General features: G+C 43.9%; 1 protein-coding gene across 1 annotated transcript in view; it reads right to left on the reverse strand.

Annotated features, from left to right (window-relative positions):
* LOC126522284 (uncharacterized) overlaps positions 1-13,024 on the reverse strand; it is a 64,159-nt gene that overhangs the window by 11,739 nt on the left and 39,396 nt on the right. The window contains exons 5-6 of the mRNA XM_050171005.3: positions 11,527-11,681; positions 7,512-7,686 (exon numbers count right to left, since the gene is read on the reverse strand). Coding sequence (XP_050026962.1) covers positions 7,512-7,686; positions 11,527-11,681 — 330 coding nt within the window. The remainder of the gene's footprint in view (positions 1-7,511; positions 7,687-11,526; positions 11,682-13,024) is intronic.

The following is a 13,024-nucleotide window of genomic DNA, read 5'->3' on the forward strand; positions in this document are numbered from 1 at the left end:
AATTTATAACAATTATTAGGAATGAAAACATCGTCAGTTGCACGCAGAGGTCATAAATATATACAGGGTGTTCCAATGAACTTTCAGCGAGATTTAAAAACGAGCAATGCGTTACTCGAAAAAATCTAGTGCATATTGTGCCCAGTACAGTGGAGTAGCTGCCGGTAATCTTTCGTTACTTAAATTTATTTAGGTCCTTCTAATTAATTATCTAACTCGAGATCTACTATCCCAATTATCAAAGTATTGATGACGAATTTCTAGGCACAGCCAAGGGACATATAACTGCGGGATTTTCAGTGACGTGCTAATTGCGTAGACATTTTTTACAATTGATAAATAAAGCCTGCGAAATATGGAGAATACGGCGTCATTGCGCTCGCAGCCGAATCACAAAGCAGTGCCCTGGAACGTGCTCCCTCTGAGTTAGCCAGAACGAAATAAAGGAGACAAAGAAAAACATCTTGATCGAGCTTGTGCCTTATCTGCCGCGCCTCGGCCGAAGTAACACGTCGCTTTTGCTGTTAATTGGAAACAAGCTAGAATAGTATAGTGATCTTAGCGTATATAGATGAAATGCACGGATGCTTTTATTTTTTTTGCCGCAAAACCTATCACCAAAACAGCGAATTGAAAACGTCAGAGCAAAAGTTTAAACTTAAGCTTTGTTTCGTCCCAGTCGCCAGGTTTTTCTCTAATGAGCCGAAGGAAAACATCATCCTTGGCTTGGGAGCTGCAAATGGCAACAAGAGGAAGGCCGCAAATATATATCAGTCATGGAAGTGGGGTGGTAGACCAAACGCATCAACTATCATCAGAAATTATGAAAACCCGAGACAAACTGGCAGCTTCAAGAAACAGTGGCGGATGATTCCATTTTTGAGTCCTAGCGTACGCACGAATGTTCTAGCATTTATGGCCTCAAACCCTCAGACTAGTGTGCGCGACGTGGCCGCCCAGGTACCAATTTCTAAGTCCTCAGTTTGGAGGATTACGACGGCCTTTCAGCCGTACCACCTTAGCCAGCACCAATGCTTGGAAGATAGGGACCTGTACAATCGCATAGATTTCTCGAATTGGGTCCTCACAAAGCCGATGCGTCACCGGACTTTTTGAGCAACATCATGTGCACAGATGAACCCAAATTTCGCAGAAACGCCCAGGTAAATTTGTATAATGCACACTATATCCAAGCGACTCCAATCCATAACGGGTAAAGCGCAATTGGCACCAGTACGAGTGGTCGTTCAATGTGTGGTGCGGATTTTACGCCGGTGCTATAATCGGTCTCACATTCTTCGATGAGACACTGACTGAATAACGTTACGTTGACGAAATCCTTGAAGGAGCGGTTGATGAGTTTCTCAGCTAAGTCACGCTTTCGCGTCTACTACTTCTGTGGTATCAGCAAGATGGGGCACCCACACACAGCAGCAGCCGACCAAGAAGCTGGCTAGATGCGACTTTTCATGTGCAATAGATGGATGGCATGGGCCTATAAATTGGTCGGCTAGGTCACCTGACCTCTCTCCACTCGATTTCTTTCTCCGAGGTTATGTGATATTCGTGAACGCAGGATCCAAAAGGGACATCAGATTAGCTCAAGGCAAGGATAACGGATGCCTGCCGTAGAATTCAAGCTTCGGCCATCAAGAAAGCCACTGAAGATGTGATAAAACGGACACAGTACTGCGTAGCTGCAGAACTAGACCTATTCGAACACGTCCTCTAGGCAGCAGCTGATGTTCAATGGGGCTTACGAATAAGGGCCCACTGAAATTTGATGTCTTTTATTAATTTGTTTTTTTGTGCGGGCATGCCGATTGCCAATTCGGCTCATTTGGAAGTGGTTATTTACTCTCTTGAACGCATCGGTTTTGCCTTTTCTCAACACGTGGGTCGCTTACCGGTCTGTTTACTTCGCTTTTATTTTATGCCACGAACCTGTTTTTGCAGCACGCATACACTCTCATAAAAAATAAGACCGTCGCTTTAATTTGGCTTTGGTCTGAAGCAAGTTTCTGGCCCGAAATACAGCTGCGCGCGCACTCTTTCGATGCGGTGTGAGCAGAGCCGGGATTTTGAAACATTCTGTGCCTATTCTATTGCTTTTTGCTTTTTGTGCGTGGTCAGACCGGCGCTTGGGCCGCATTATCAAGGAGCTTTTGTTATCAATGTGATCAGTCGGCCTTGAGAGATGCATAACAAGTGTGCCGTAGAAATGACAGGAAGGAATTGTTGCGAAACGGGAGACCTGCTGTTGGTGCTCCTTTCGTACCATTATCATGGTAATTCGCTGTCTCTTCGTCTTTGCGACAGGCAATTGAGTTGCTTTCAATCAGCTTATATGAGGGCGTCGCTTTATGATATGGGTGGGAGCGAACTAACGTGGTATTTTTCATATTGACACGTGGACTTGTTTATCTTTGTCGAGTGAGCGCTTTTTGCCATATACCAAATGTTATTGCTCAGTACGGGACGCGCCTGCATGTATCGGAAGTCTCTGAAAAGTTATCGATGGTTCTATCCGCTGTCTGTTCTTACCGAGCCATGTGTAATTTGATTGGATGTATGCGCGACGCGAACATGGTGTAGAACTTTCCGGAAGACACACGGGCGCCAGCGATTACCCTGGAACGTTCGATGGCTCGTGTTTAAAAGCCGACGCACTTGACCGGCAGATCAGATTTCGACGATCGCCGTAGTGTCCGCCGCTAACGCTGTGCTTTAAGTGTAGCTTGTTCTTGTGGGCACAGGTTTGTCCAATAAACGCTACTTTCGTCATTCAAAGTATTGCTACTGTGTTCTTTACCGTCACTGCTACGTGACAAGATTTGGTGACGTTTCTTTGCCAGTCGGACAAAATTGTATGCATTTAGTACGTCGCTGAATACACCACACTTAGAAATTATTTGGGGGTGCCTAGGAATGTTCCATTCACAATTTCATAATTTGAACAGTACTTCTCAAGTTAAATAATTAATTGCAATAAGCGAAATACATCCCAGTAACAAAAAATTACCCGCGGCTGAGTAACGCTACTGCTCTTTCTTTAAGTCTTGATGCATGATAGTTGGAGAACCTTCTATAATTCACTCAGTAAGCGAAATGAGGACAAGCCGGATTCACTCGAAATCAGAATCAACAGCAGTCATGTGCCACAGCGCTTATACTCGGACTCACAGCCAAATTACAAGAATGTTTCGAGTGAAGCTACCACCAGGAGCAAGGACAGATTTAACTTCGAGATTCCCTGCGGGGAGTCATTGACCCTAACGTGAGACGGACTGAGTGTTTCCGTTTACAGTGACGGCGAGTACGCATATCGGGTCGATTCTAAATTTGGTGGCTCGACGCTTTGACGCGCTGCCATTGTGCGCAACCACAGTGATTGCCGCCTGCGATGCCCTGGGCCAAAAGAAGCGATATGGAGGAGCTGGCCACCGATGCTGCAGACCCCCCAAAAAATCACACCCACTCTTTGGTGACTATGCCTTCAGATCTCCTCACTGATAGTGTCAGGTACACACGAGGCTGTATTTAAAAGTTTGTAGGTCCAAGTGTGAGAGCGGAATGATTTGAGACTCATTCCATGTAAACAACATGTGCCTGTACTTTTATTCTTTCGTTGTTTTTCAATAAACGTGAGGATCATCTTGGGCGAAATGCTATCTACGCAATGAACGGCACAGAGGATGGTCTTCGTCTTGATGCAATTACAATTTATTTTTCAACATGGACGCAGAGCTTCAATCAAGGCTACCACAATGTTTACCAAGGCCCATGGAGACCAATATTAGGGATCTTTGCTAAATGTTGCACACATCAACAGTCTTATTTCTCGGAATGACAAAATACAAGTCCATGTTCAGACAATTGCGGCGCCGTGACATCTACAGACCCAGTTTACAGAGACAAGGGACATCTATTTAAGATCAACATGAAAAAGCTCGACCAAGGCCCCTTGACACTGACACGGATGCTGGGTCCCTGGTCTTGCCCATCAAAACAGCGCAAAGGCCCTGGACTTCTTGTATATTGAACAATAAGTTTGCTCTCTAAACTATGACCCACACATGTCATCTCATCAAGACTGTCATTTTATTTTCTTTCCATCGCCTAGGACGCTTATTCTGCTGCCAATAATAACGTAATTTCGGCACCTGTTTTTTTCGTATCTGCCTTTGACCACCTTCTTCTAGGGCCATTATACTCCTTCGTCCCGTTCCCTGCGGAGTAGCACGTAGGTGAAAATACGCTGGCTACTCTGCCTTTTAAAAAAAGCTCTCTCTCTCTCTCTCTCTCTCTCTCTCTCTCTCTCGTTTTTCGTCATCGAAATATCCACCTTAACCATGGTTTCCCGAATCCTGAAGTCAAACACACCGCACCTGTTCATGGTCGTGTCGCTGTCTATTAATGTTACTCCTTTCATTTTTTGTTCTATCACTCATTGTGAAGGTTCTGCACTTCTTCTCAAGCTACTTTTTATGCCCCAACTATCAGCGTCTTTTCTCGGGGCGAATACATTGAAGATACGCTTTCCTTTCAAGAGATATCGGCAAGCTTCCTTTCATTGCTCAAGATATTTTGTTGTATGTGCTCCAACTGATGTTATTCGTCTGAACATATGGGTTTCATGATCAAGGCACCACTTTTCAACTTTTCCTAGATAACTGCACTCGCGCACAGCTTCAACAGGCTGATTACACTAGTCAGAACCTTTTAACGCGAAAGCGCTAATGACCCAAAAATCCGGTGTCGGCGTCGGCGCCGGCATTGGCGTCCCGTGAGCGAAGATTGCCGTATATATTTAGGTACATGTATATGCCACGCCTCGCTATATGACATGCCGTATATGCAGCTTATATTGCCACATCGTTCTATCTCTAAGGTTGCTCATACCTTCTCTTACATTCTTGACAAAATTATTCCTCGGAATTTTGAGAATGACAGCCCGCAAACAAATGTCGTGAAACAAAAGACCGACAGCGCACCCCGTTTGAGTTCAATCTTCTCAGACTGAAATATTAAAAGTGCTAAACAACAGCATAAACCTGAAACTGACGTAATTTTTCGGCGCGGCTGTGCACTAACCTTGGTATCGGCACACGCAAGAGGCCTCCTTTCTACCACAAAGCTCGCCTTCGTGCATTGCGTTCACCGCCAGTGTTTCACGGTAAACATTACGAATACATAAGCTGCAATTACCGGGAAGCGTGAGAAGCGGTCAGGGATCTTTGGGTGCTAACGCGTTCCACTCTTATAGCTGAAGCCTAAGCGTCGTTCAAAGTTTCTTTTTAATTATTATTGATATGAATGAGGAAAGAGGGGTTTGTTTGGCTAGAGCAGCTTTCCATTTAACTAGAAGTGTATCAGCTTGAACTGAATATTGCAAAGACAAAATAGATAATATTTAAGCTGTAAATCAGGTACTGCAAAGTAAAATTTCGAGACGATATCGTACATCCTGTTAGCAGCATAAAATTCTTTGGCATACTTTTACATGAACCCGTATCTTGGAACGTCTATGTTTATTATTTGTGAGTGGTGGCCCTAGTTAACACTCCTAGGGTTAGTTCTAGTAGTGAGACATAAATACCCGAATAAGTGTATGGGAGAACGGCGCCGTGGTAGCTCAATCGGTTAGAGCATAGCACGCGTAATGCGAAGACGTGGGATTGTTCACCACCTGCAGGCAAATTGTTTTTACAGCGAAGCTGTTTATGGCTAGGATCTGGGAAAAAATGTGTCCCCCCACCCGACATGTTGACAAAAACAAATCAACATGTGGGCCGATCCTGGTGATAGTGCATAAAGGCTCCAACTTCAATAGCACTTAACCCTGTAGGCTCGGAATCCTGCAACGCGCCCTCGAACTGCCCTTGTCACACGTGGGGCCCAAAGAGGTCCCAGACACAAGGGTAAGAACGGATGTTTTGAAAGAATGTTTTGCAGAACTTTTTCAAAAAGGACTGTTAAAGAATTCCCGGCGCCAACCGCGCAAACGCGCTCGCGCCACTGCTCGAGCGTTGGTCGTCTACGTCTTCTTTCACAGCTTACAAAAACAATGCGCCGGAGCGATGAACGCTGTTGCCCAAACGCTAGTCTATGGCGATGCGTGTCGAAACGTCAGTGTAATCTATGAAATAAAAAAAGGAATGAAAAGTAAAATAAGAAATATAAATTAAAAATACAAATGAAAAACAATAAAAATGATCAAAAACAACAAACAAATAAATAATGACGATACGAACAGCGGAGTTATGTATTTGTACCTTTATTCGACCAATATAGCATGACCACCATATAGAACCTAACATAGCTATTGTACAATACAGATTCGCTGGTCTTCCGTCTTCACGTAGTGGAAGGGCTCTGAATTTTGAATTCACTGTTATTTCCATTAATTTATCATTTCTTTAATTAAATCACTAAGTACAAGTAATTTATCCTTTGTCGTCCTTGGTATGTGTTTGTTAGCTTCTTACGATATGATTAATAAAAACCGGGCCTTTCGGTTAATCCACTTTCTTCATGTTTATACAAGGTTGCAGGTATTCTGTAGAAAATTCGTCTTCACATTCCAGATAAATTCCAAATTCTAATTTGTTATTCAATGCTCGAGTCCTATTTAGAATATATTTTCCAGTCTTGGGTACCGTTCTCCGAAATTTCGGATAATTTGGATATATACAAAAGAAATTAATTCGTGCTCTTGAGAACTTGATCTTTAGTAAAATCACAAGAAATTTAATTTCTATATATAACTTTCTCAGCACTAACAAACCGTACACAAGTAAAATATGAAGGCACACGCATAGTCAAATAAAGCAAGGCTACCACAAATTTCAGGAAACATATCTCCACATGTGCAAAACGTTAAATTTTAGAAAAGCTCATTACCGACTACCAAAACGAAGAGTCATTGCTTTTTGCAAAGTTCAGAACATCAGATTCTATATTTTCTAAATAAAAGAATGATGGCATACTGAAAGAGGTGATGCAGACAGTGTCGCTAAAAGGTTTCAAAAGACGCCTTACTATTGTGTTACAATAATAAACACACGTTTTATCTTATCGTGTGTAAGTGCATCAATACTATTGGTTTCGTGACGCATAATGAGGGTGGTGGAGGAGCTTTTCCTTAGTCTTATTTTTTTTGCTGGATACGAGCTTAAGTATGTGCTTTGTATCTTCTTCAGCATTTACATTTCTTTATTATCGTTTTTGGCTCGCATTAATTCTTCAGTTATGCGGTATATTATAACACTGAGCATTTCGTATGTTCATTCAGCATGTTTACGATGCTGTTTAGAGTTCATGTTGAGCTGGGCCAAGCTTCTCGGTCAGGTGCGGGTGGGCACCTGTAGACTTTAGCCTTTGGTTTCTTCTGCTTGTGTTGTACAGAAAAGCAGAAAAACGAACAAAGTGGGCGCGAAACGTGATTGAACTCAGTTTACGTTTCTTTGTAACCGGTTCTGCGTTCCGCGTACATCTATGCCCGCTCTCACCTGCAGAAGGCCTCGTCGTAGTCCATGGGCTGGTTGCGGACTTTCTCGAGGAGCTCTTTGGCGACGGTATTGGGGCTGACGATTTCGCGCAGGCAAGCCGTCACGTGCGTCATCCGGGTCTCGCAGTCGCTGCTGTCCGAGGGTGCCGGCGCTTGGGGCGCGGGAGGTTGGTCGCCTGCACCGTAGCGTCCGGCGGCTTTTGCGAGTGTTCGGAGTAAGCTCCGACAAGAGTACGCATCAGGTAAACACATTTACGAGGAATGTATGTAGATATTGCTCGCGGCTGGCAACGTGCTCGCAAATAAAAGCTTTGTCGATTTTTTTACGACAGACAACTTTACAGTGGCCGATAGTCAAGGGAGAAGTGGGGCACCAGCCTCTGCGAAATGTACATCATGATGAAAACCTAATGCTAACCCTTCTCTCAACACATAAAGCACCATTATATTTAAAAGCGTAGACCATCGTTAAGGTGAACGGCTGGGGAAGTACATTCTACTCGTATGTTGAAGAAGGCTATGGGGTCAGACAAAGCATAGCAACATCATCGCCATCATCATCAGAAAGTTTCGAGGTCATCTTCAGGAGAAAGGCCTCTTAAACCAACCCCCAATTTGGGAGTCTTGCGTTTGCTGAGCAACACCTCCAACAGAATACGAATTGCTAACACTTGCTCTCGCAAGTCTTAAAGTTTGAGCACTGTTTAAAGAGTCGCAACACCTTACTATACCTATACATAAATGCTCATTTCGTACACATGACATTTTCTCACTTCATATGCAACAAGACTCACTAGTACTTTCCCACTGCTGTACCATATACTATGCTGATATGATAAGTCGAAAAAAATGTCAGAAGAAACATTACGTTCCTAAGTTTTTGTAGACTTTTGTCAGCAGATTATCGCAAAACTAAAAGAAAAGATTATGATGACTTGGTATGCATTAAAGATGCAACATATGGCCCATTCACTATCAAAATAAATAATATTACCTTATTAAACAGCACTTTCGTCGCAATACACCATCTGTCTTTGTTTTAAGTCTAACAGGACTTTTTTTAAATGTCTCATGATTAAGTTTTCCCGGTTTTCCAGGTAAACTCCTGGTATACATACCAATTAGTGTATCAGAAATTTCAATGCCCAGGAAACTATATAGGTTCTCCCAAATATCACGCACGAACACTTAAAGATATGCCAATGCGACGTACATGGATGGAGCCGAGATAATGTTCTTCACCGCCGCTTGGAGATTATTTTTCCATTCCGTCTAAGTACGTAATTTGTCTTAAGTATTTACTCAACTTGTCAAATATTATTAGTTGAAAATATGAATGAGAAAATTGCAAACCAACATAAAAAAACTCCCGACACAGCTTTCGTTTTCTCAACACATGCTACATAAAATTGTTTTCTCTGAGAGTGAAAGCAGCCCGCGAAAGCATGCAAAGTGCGTCGAGCGGCTGTTCGCGCAGCCATTTTGCGTGTATTCGCGGGCTGCTTTCACCCTGGGGAAAGAAAAGAACACTTTTATGCAGCACGTGTTGAGCAACCGAATGCTGTATCAGGAGTTTTTCATGTTGCTCTGCAAATTTCTAATTGGCACTTTCCATCAAATTATAATATTTGGGATGTTAAATAATTGACTAATTATGTAATTAAGCGGAATGCAAGCAACCATCTGAGTATCTTCGAGCGCTCGCAAACAACATTACTTTGCTTCTGTACAGGTACGTGGCAATTGTACATTTTTAATTCTTGGTGCATGATACGGGTAGTCGCGACACCCTGTATAACAGAAAGATACAAGGTCACTTTTTATTCATTTGATTACGGGCAGAGTTGCACCTTGCGAAGCTGAGTACGGAAAGTGGTGAGTTGATGCCTGCTCATAATAAATCTAAAGCATAACTCTACGTTCGAGATAACCGCCCCAGAATTTCATAACTAAATTTGTATTAGCGTTTCAGTCAAAGAACGTTTCCAACTGCTAGAGAAAGGGTTTTAAGATATATAACGGGTGAATTGCAATGTACATCCGCGCACATATTAAGAGGCCATAATCAAAATTGGTGCCAGACTTGTTATTTCTGCTAAGCTGACATGAATTCGCTCCTGCTTATATTCAAGTCCATAACTGATGCGAGTGTTATAAAGTGAATAACTCAATAGTTATACGGAAAATCTTACTAGCCGCCCTCATATTGCGATGGGTAGTGAAAATAACAATCGCTTCTTCATGTAGCCTAACCGAACAAACTGAATTAAGCTATGTGATGCATGCCACTATTCAAAAATATATTCACACTAATAAGAACGCCCTGTATATGCGTTGTATGGCAAAAAGTATTTCATTTCAGTCACCTAAGCACCTGCTGTGCCAGTGATATATAAAAAGCGGTGTAAGATAGGTAAAACATGACAGGCAGGTTTACTTAGTGCCACTACTCGAACACATGTCAGCAGTTAACTTTAATTTTCTCTGAAACACTTTCCGTTTCCCTCTCTATTTCAACAGGGAAAAGCTACATAGCGGAATTTTCGCTGAAAATCTGGCGCTGAGAGATTTCTACCAGGCAAATGAGGGTAGGGTGCGCACACAATGCCAATTAGACAATGATTGATAAATTGGTAGGAACAACTACAACATCTGCAGTCTGGTTACAGCTGTACGTACAAGGCGCTTCAACCTTCACTAGCATGACTATTGCATATTAAGTTTGCGCTGTCATCTTAGTAAGCATCGCGTTCTCGGCAATGTACCGGGGAACATCTTGAAGGGGCGGCGCTAAACGACGAAGACAGAAGGCAGGAACACACAAGACAGCGCTGAGCTCACAACTAGCTTTATTCGAAGGCATACACAAATTTATGCACTACAATCCAAAGCCACGTGCTCTCCCATCGATGGCGTCATTATCAGTGCGCAAGCGGAAATGGAAAATTCCGTAATCTAATGCTACACTGTGAGGCGGTTCAAACTTCAAATTCATGGTCATACAAATTTAATGATGGCATACTTACAGAAGGCGATCCTTTTTCTTGATATAGTAGGCTTCAATAATCTCCCTCGTAGTCTGATTTCTATGCGCGGAAAGTATTGTGGTGTCTTCATAGATTGGGGCATGCTCTGGGCATGGGTGCACTCCAATCTATGAAGGCACCACGATAATTTCCGCGCATAGAAACCAGACTACGAAGGAGATTATTGAGGCCTACTATATCAAGAAAAAAAGGATCGCGTTCTCTAAGTATGCCATCATTAAATTTGTATGACAATGAATTTCAATTTTTAAACCGCCTCACAGCGTAGCATTAGAGTACGGGATTTTGCGTTTTCGTTTGCGCACTCGTAATGACGCCATCGATGGGAGAGCACGTGGCAATGGATTGTAGTGCATAAATTTGTGTATGCCTTCGAATAAAGTGAGGTGTGAGTTCAGCGCTGTCCTGTGTGTTCCTGACTTCGGTCTTCGTCCTCTAGCGCCGCCCCTTCAAGATGTTCAACCAGTACCAATTCGCCCAAATGTCGATCCTTCTACAGTACAATGTGCCGGTGGCAGAGCGGGAAATGGACGGAAGCAAATATATAAAATCTAATCAATTCAGGCGCTCACACCATTCCTGCACGGTGTGTATCACAACGTGTTACCCCTTGAGAGAAACGCGGACACACAGACAAGCGACCCAATGCAATTGAGGAGAAATGAGACATAAAGGTAGCACGTCCGAGTTGACCCTGACTTTCCGTTACGTAGGCGGCTTGAAGGAAAACGTAATGTGCCATATAGTATATGAGCGGAATGAAAAAAAAAAATATTCTGCAATTTTATTAAGCCGTACGCTGCCAGACGTTATGTTGCAGTCATGACAAACTGCTGCGCATCTTTAGTGCAACTTGCAATGCGCAAAGGTGACACTGGTGCCTCCATTTTAGAAGCGTACAACGACTCGGAATTGTAAATTGCAAGATGAAGCGTGTAGTTAGTTCATGCAATCATACGGAACACCGACCATTATGAGGGCCCTCAGCATCCTTGCTGGCCTGGCAGCCAATGGAGTGAAGCAGGGCGCCCGTCACGTTATTGAGGGCTGTCCGTATGGGTTCCTTCTGGTTGCAGCCCTCGTAGACGCCCGGCGCGCAACTTCGCAGCTCCTTCGAAACAGTACTGCAGACAAAAACAAAAATTCGCTGTATCTTCACCATTACTTCGTCAGGATTTGTGCGGGCAACCGCTGCAGTATACTTCGCCAGTCTTTATGAAAACTTAATTCAACAAAATAGCAGTCGTCGCTCCACGGTGGTGGCAGTTGCATAATATCACTTCTTTGAAGAAAACGACCAGAAACTCTACCTTGTACTAGAGATAAACTACTGCGCAAAGAAAGACATGCACCTTGTGTCACGAAGAAAACACTTCCGCCCAAAGTCCAGGCATTTGTAACATATCTTTGATTTGCGTTGTGGAAAAATATTCTTTATAAATATATTTGTTTCCTTGCAAGTACTGCAAGCCAATTTGCCCCATGCAGGAGGGTTAGCGTACGTATTATTACGAGCCACCTCCTTGGGCTAACGAAAAAGACAATGGCCGGGACGTTGCTCGTGGTCAGCCATCTTGGCCATCCCTGTAAACAGTCTTCTTATATTCGTGCTTCGCGTTCATCTATTTAACGCCGCGTCACACATTCGTGGAGGTGCGGACTACTCTCTCCACACGACGAAGCTTCGAAGCGGTTGGCAGTGCTCGGCCACCACCATCGGACCAGCTGGAATCTGCGTCTGCGCGGAGGACGATTGCTTTAGCCCACCGTCGAGACCGTGGAACGCTCAACGGGACCGATGACGCCGACGTTGAGGAGTGGCTGAGACAATGCGAACGGGTGAGCGATCACAATCACTGAGACCTGACGCTTATATCGGCCAATGTGGTCTTCTAGCTAAGTGGAACGCCCAGGTTGTGGCATGACACTCATGGGAGCTGGGATACATTTAAGCAAAAGCTTCGTGACCGGTTAGGTAACGCCTCCAGTCAGAAGCTTGCTTCGAATAAACAGCTGTCAACTTTAGCCCTAACGCCCGCGGAGACGCACATGTACATACAGGATGTGCTGGCGCTGTACCGAAAAGCTCACAGCGACACGCCAAAGTCTGACAAGGAGGAGGAGGAGATGAAGAGAGAAAGCAGGGATGTTAACCAGAAATGCATCTGGTTGGCTGCCCTACTCTGAGGGACGGTAAAAAGGGAACAGAAAGATTATATAGAGAGACGGAAGGGAGGGAGAGAAAAGGCGCGGTGAGCTCGCGAACGCACGTGAAGGTCCTGAGCGAGTCAAAGGCGTTCACATAGGGCAGTCGCCCTCAAGAAAGACAAGTGCCTTCCCAGCATTGTGGGCAAACGAGCTATGCGGACGGTGTTTAAGTATCACCTGCACAGACAACGGCCGATCGTCGAGTCGTCGCAATGCGATAGATAATGCTTGTCTTTCCTTCTGAAATCGATGTCAGCGG

Source organism: Dermacentor andersoni, chromosome 6, assembly GCF_023375885.2.
Source record: "Dermacentor andersoni chromosome 6, qqDerAnde1_hic_scaffold, whole genome shotgun sequence".
Lineage (NCBI taxonomy): Eukaryota > Metazoa > Arthropoda > Arachnida > Ixodida > Ixodidae > Dermacentor > Dermacentor andersoni.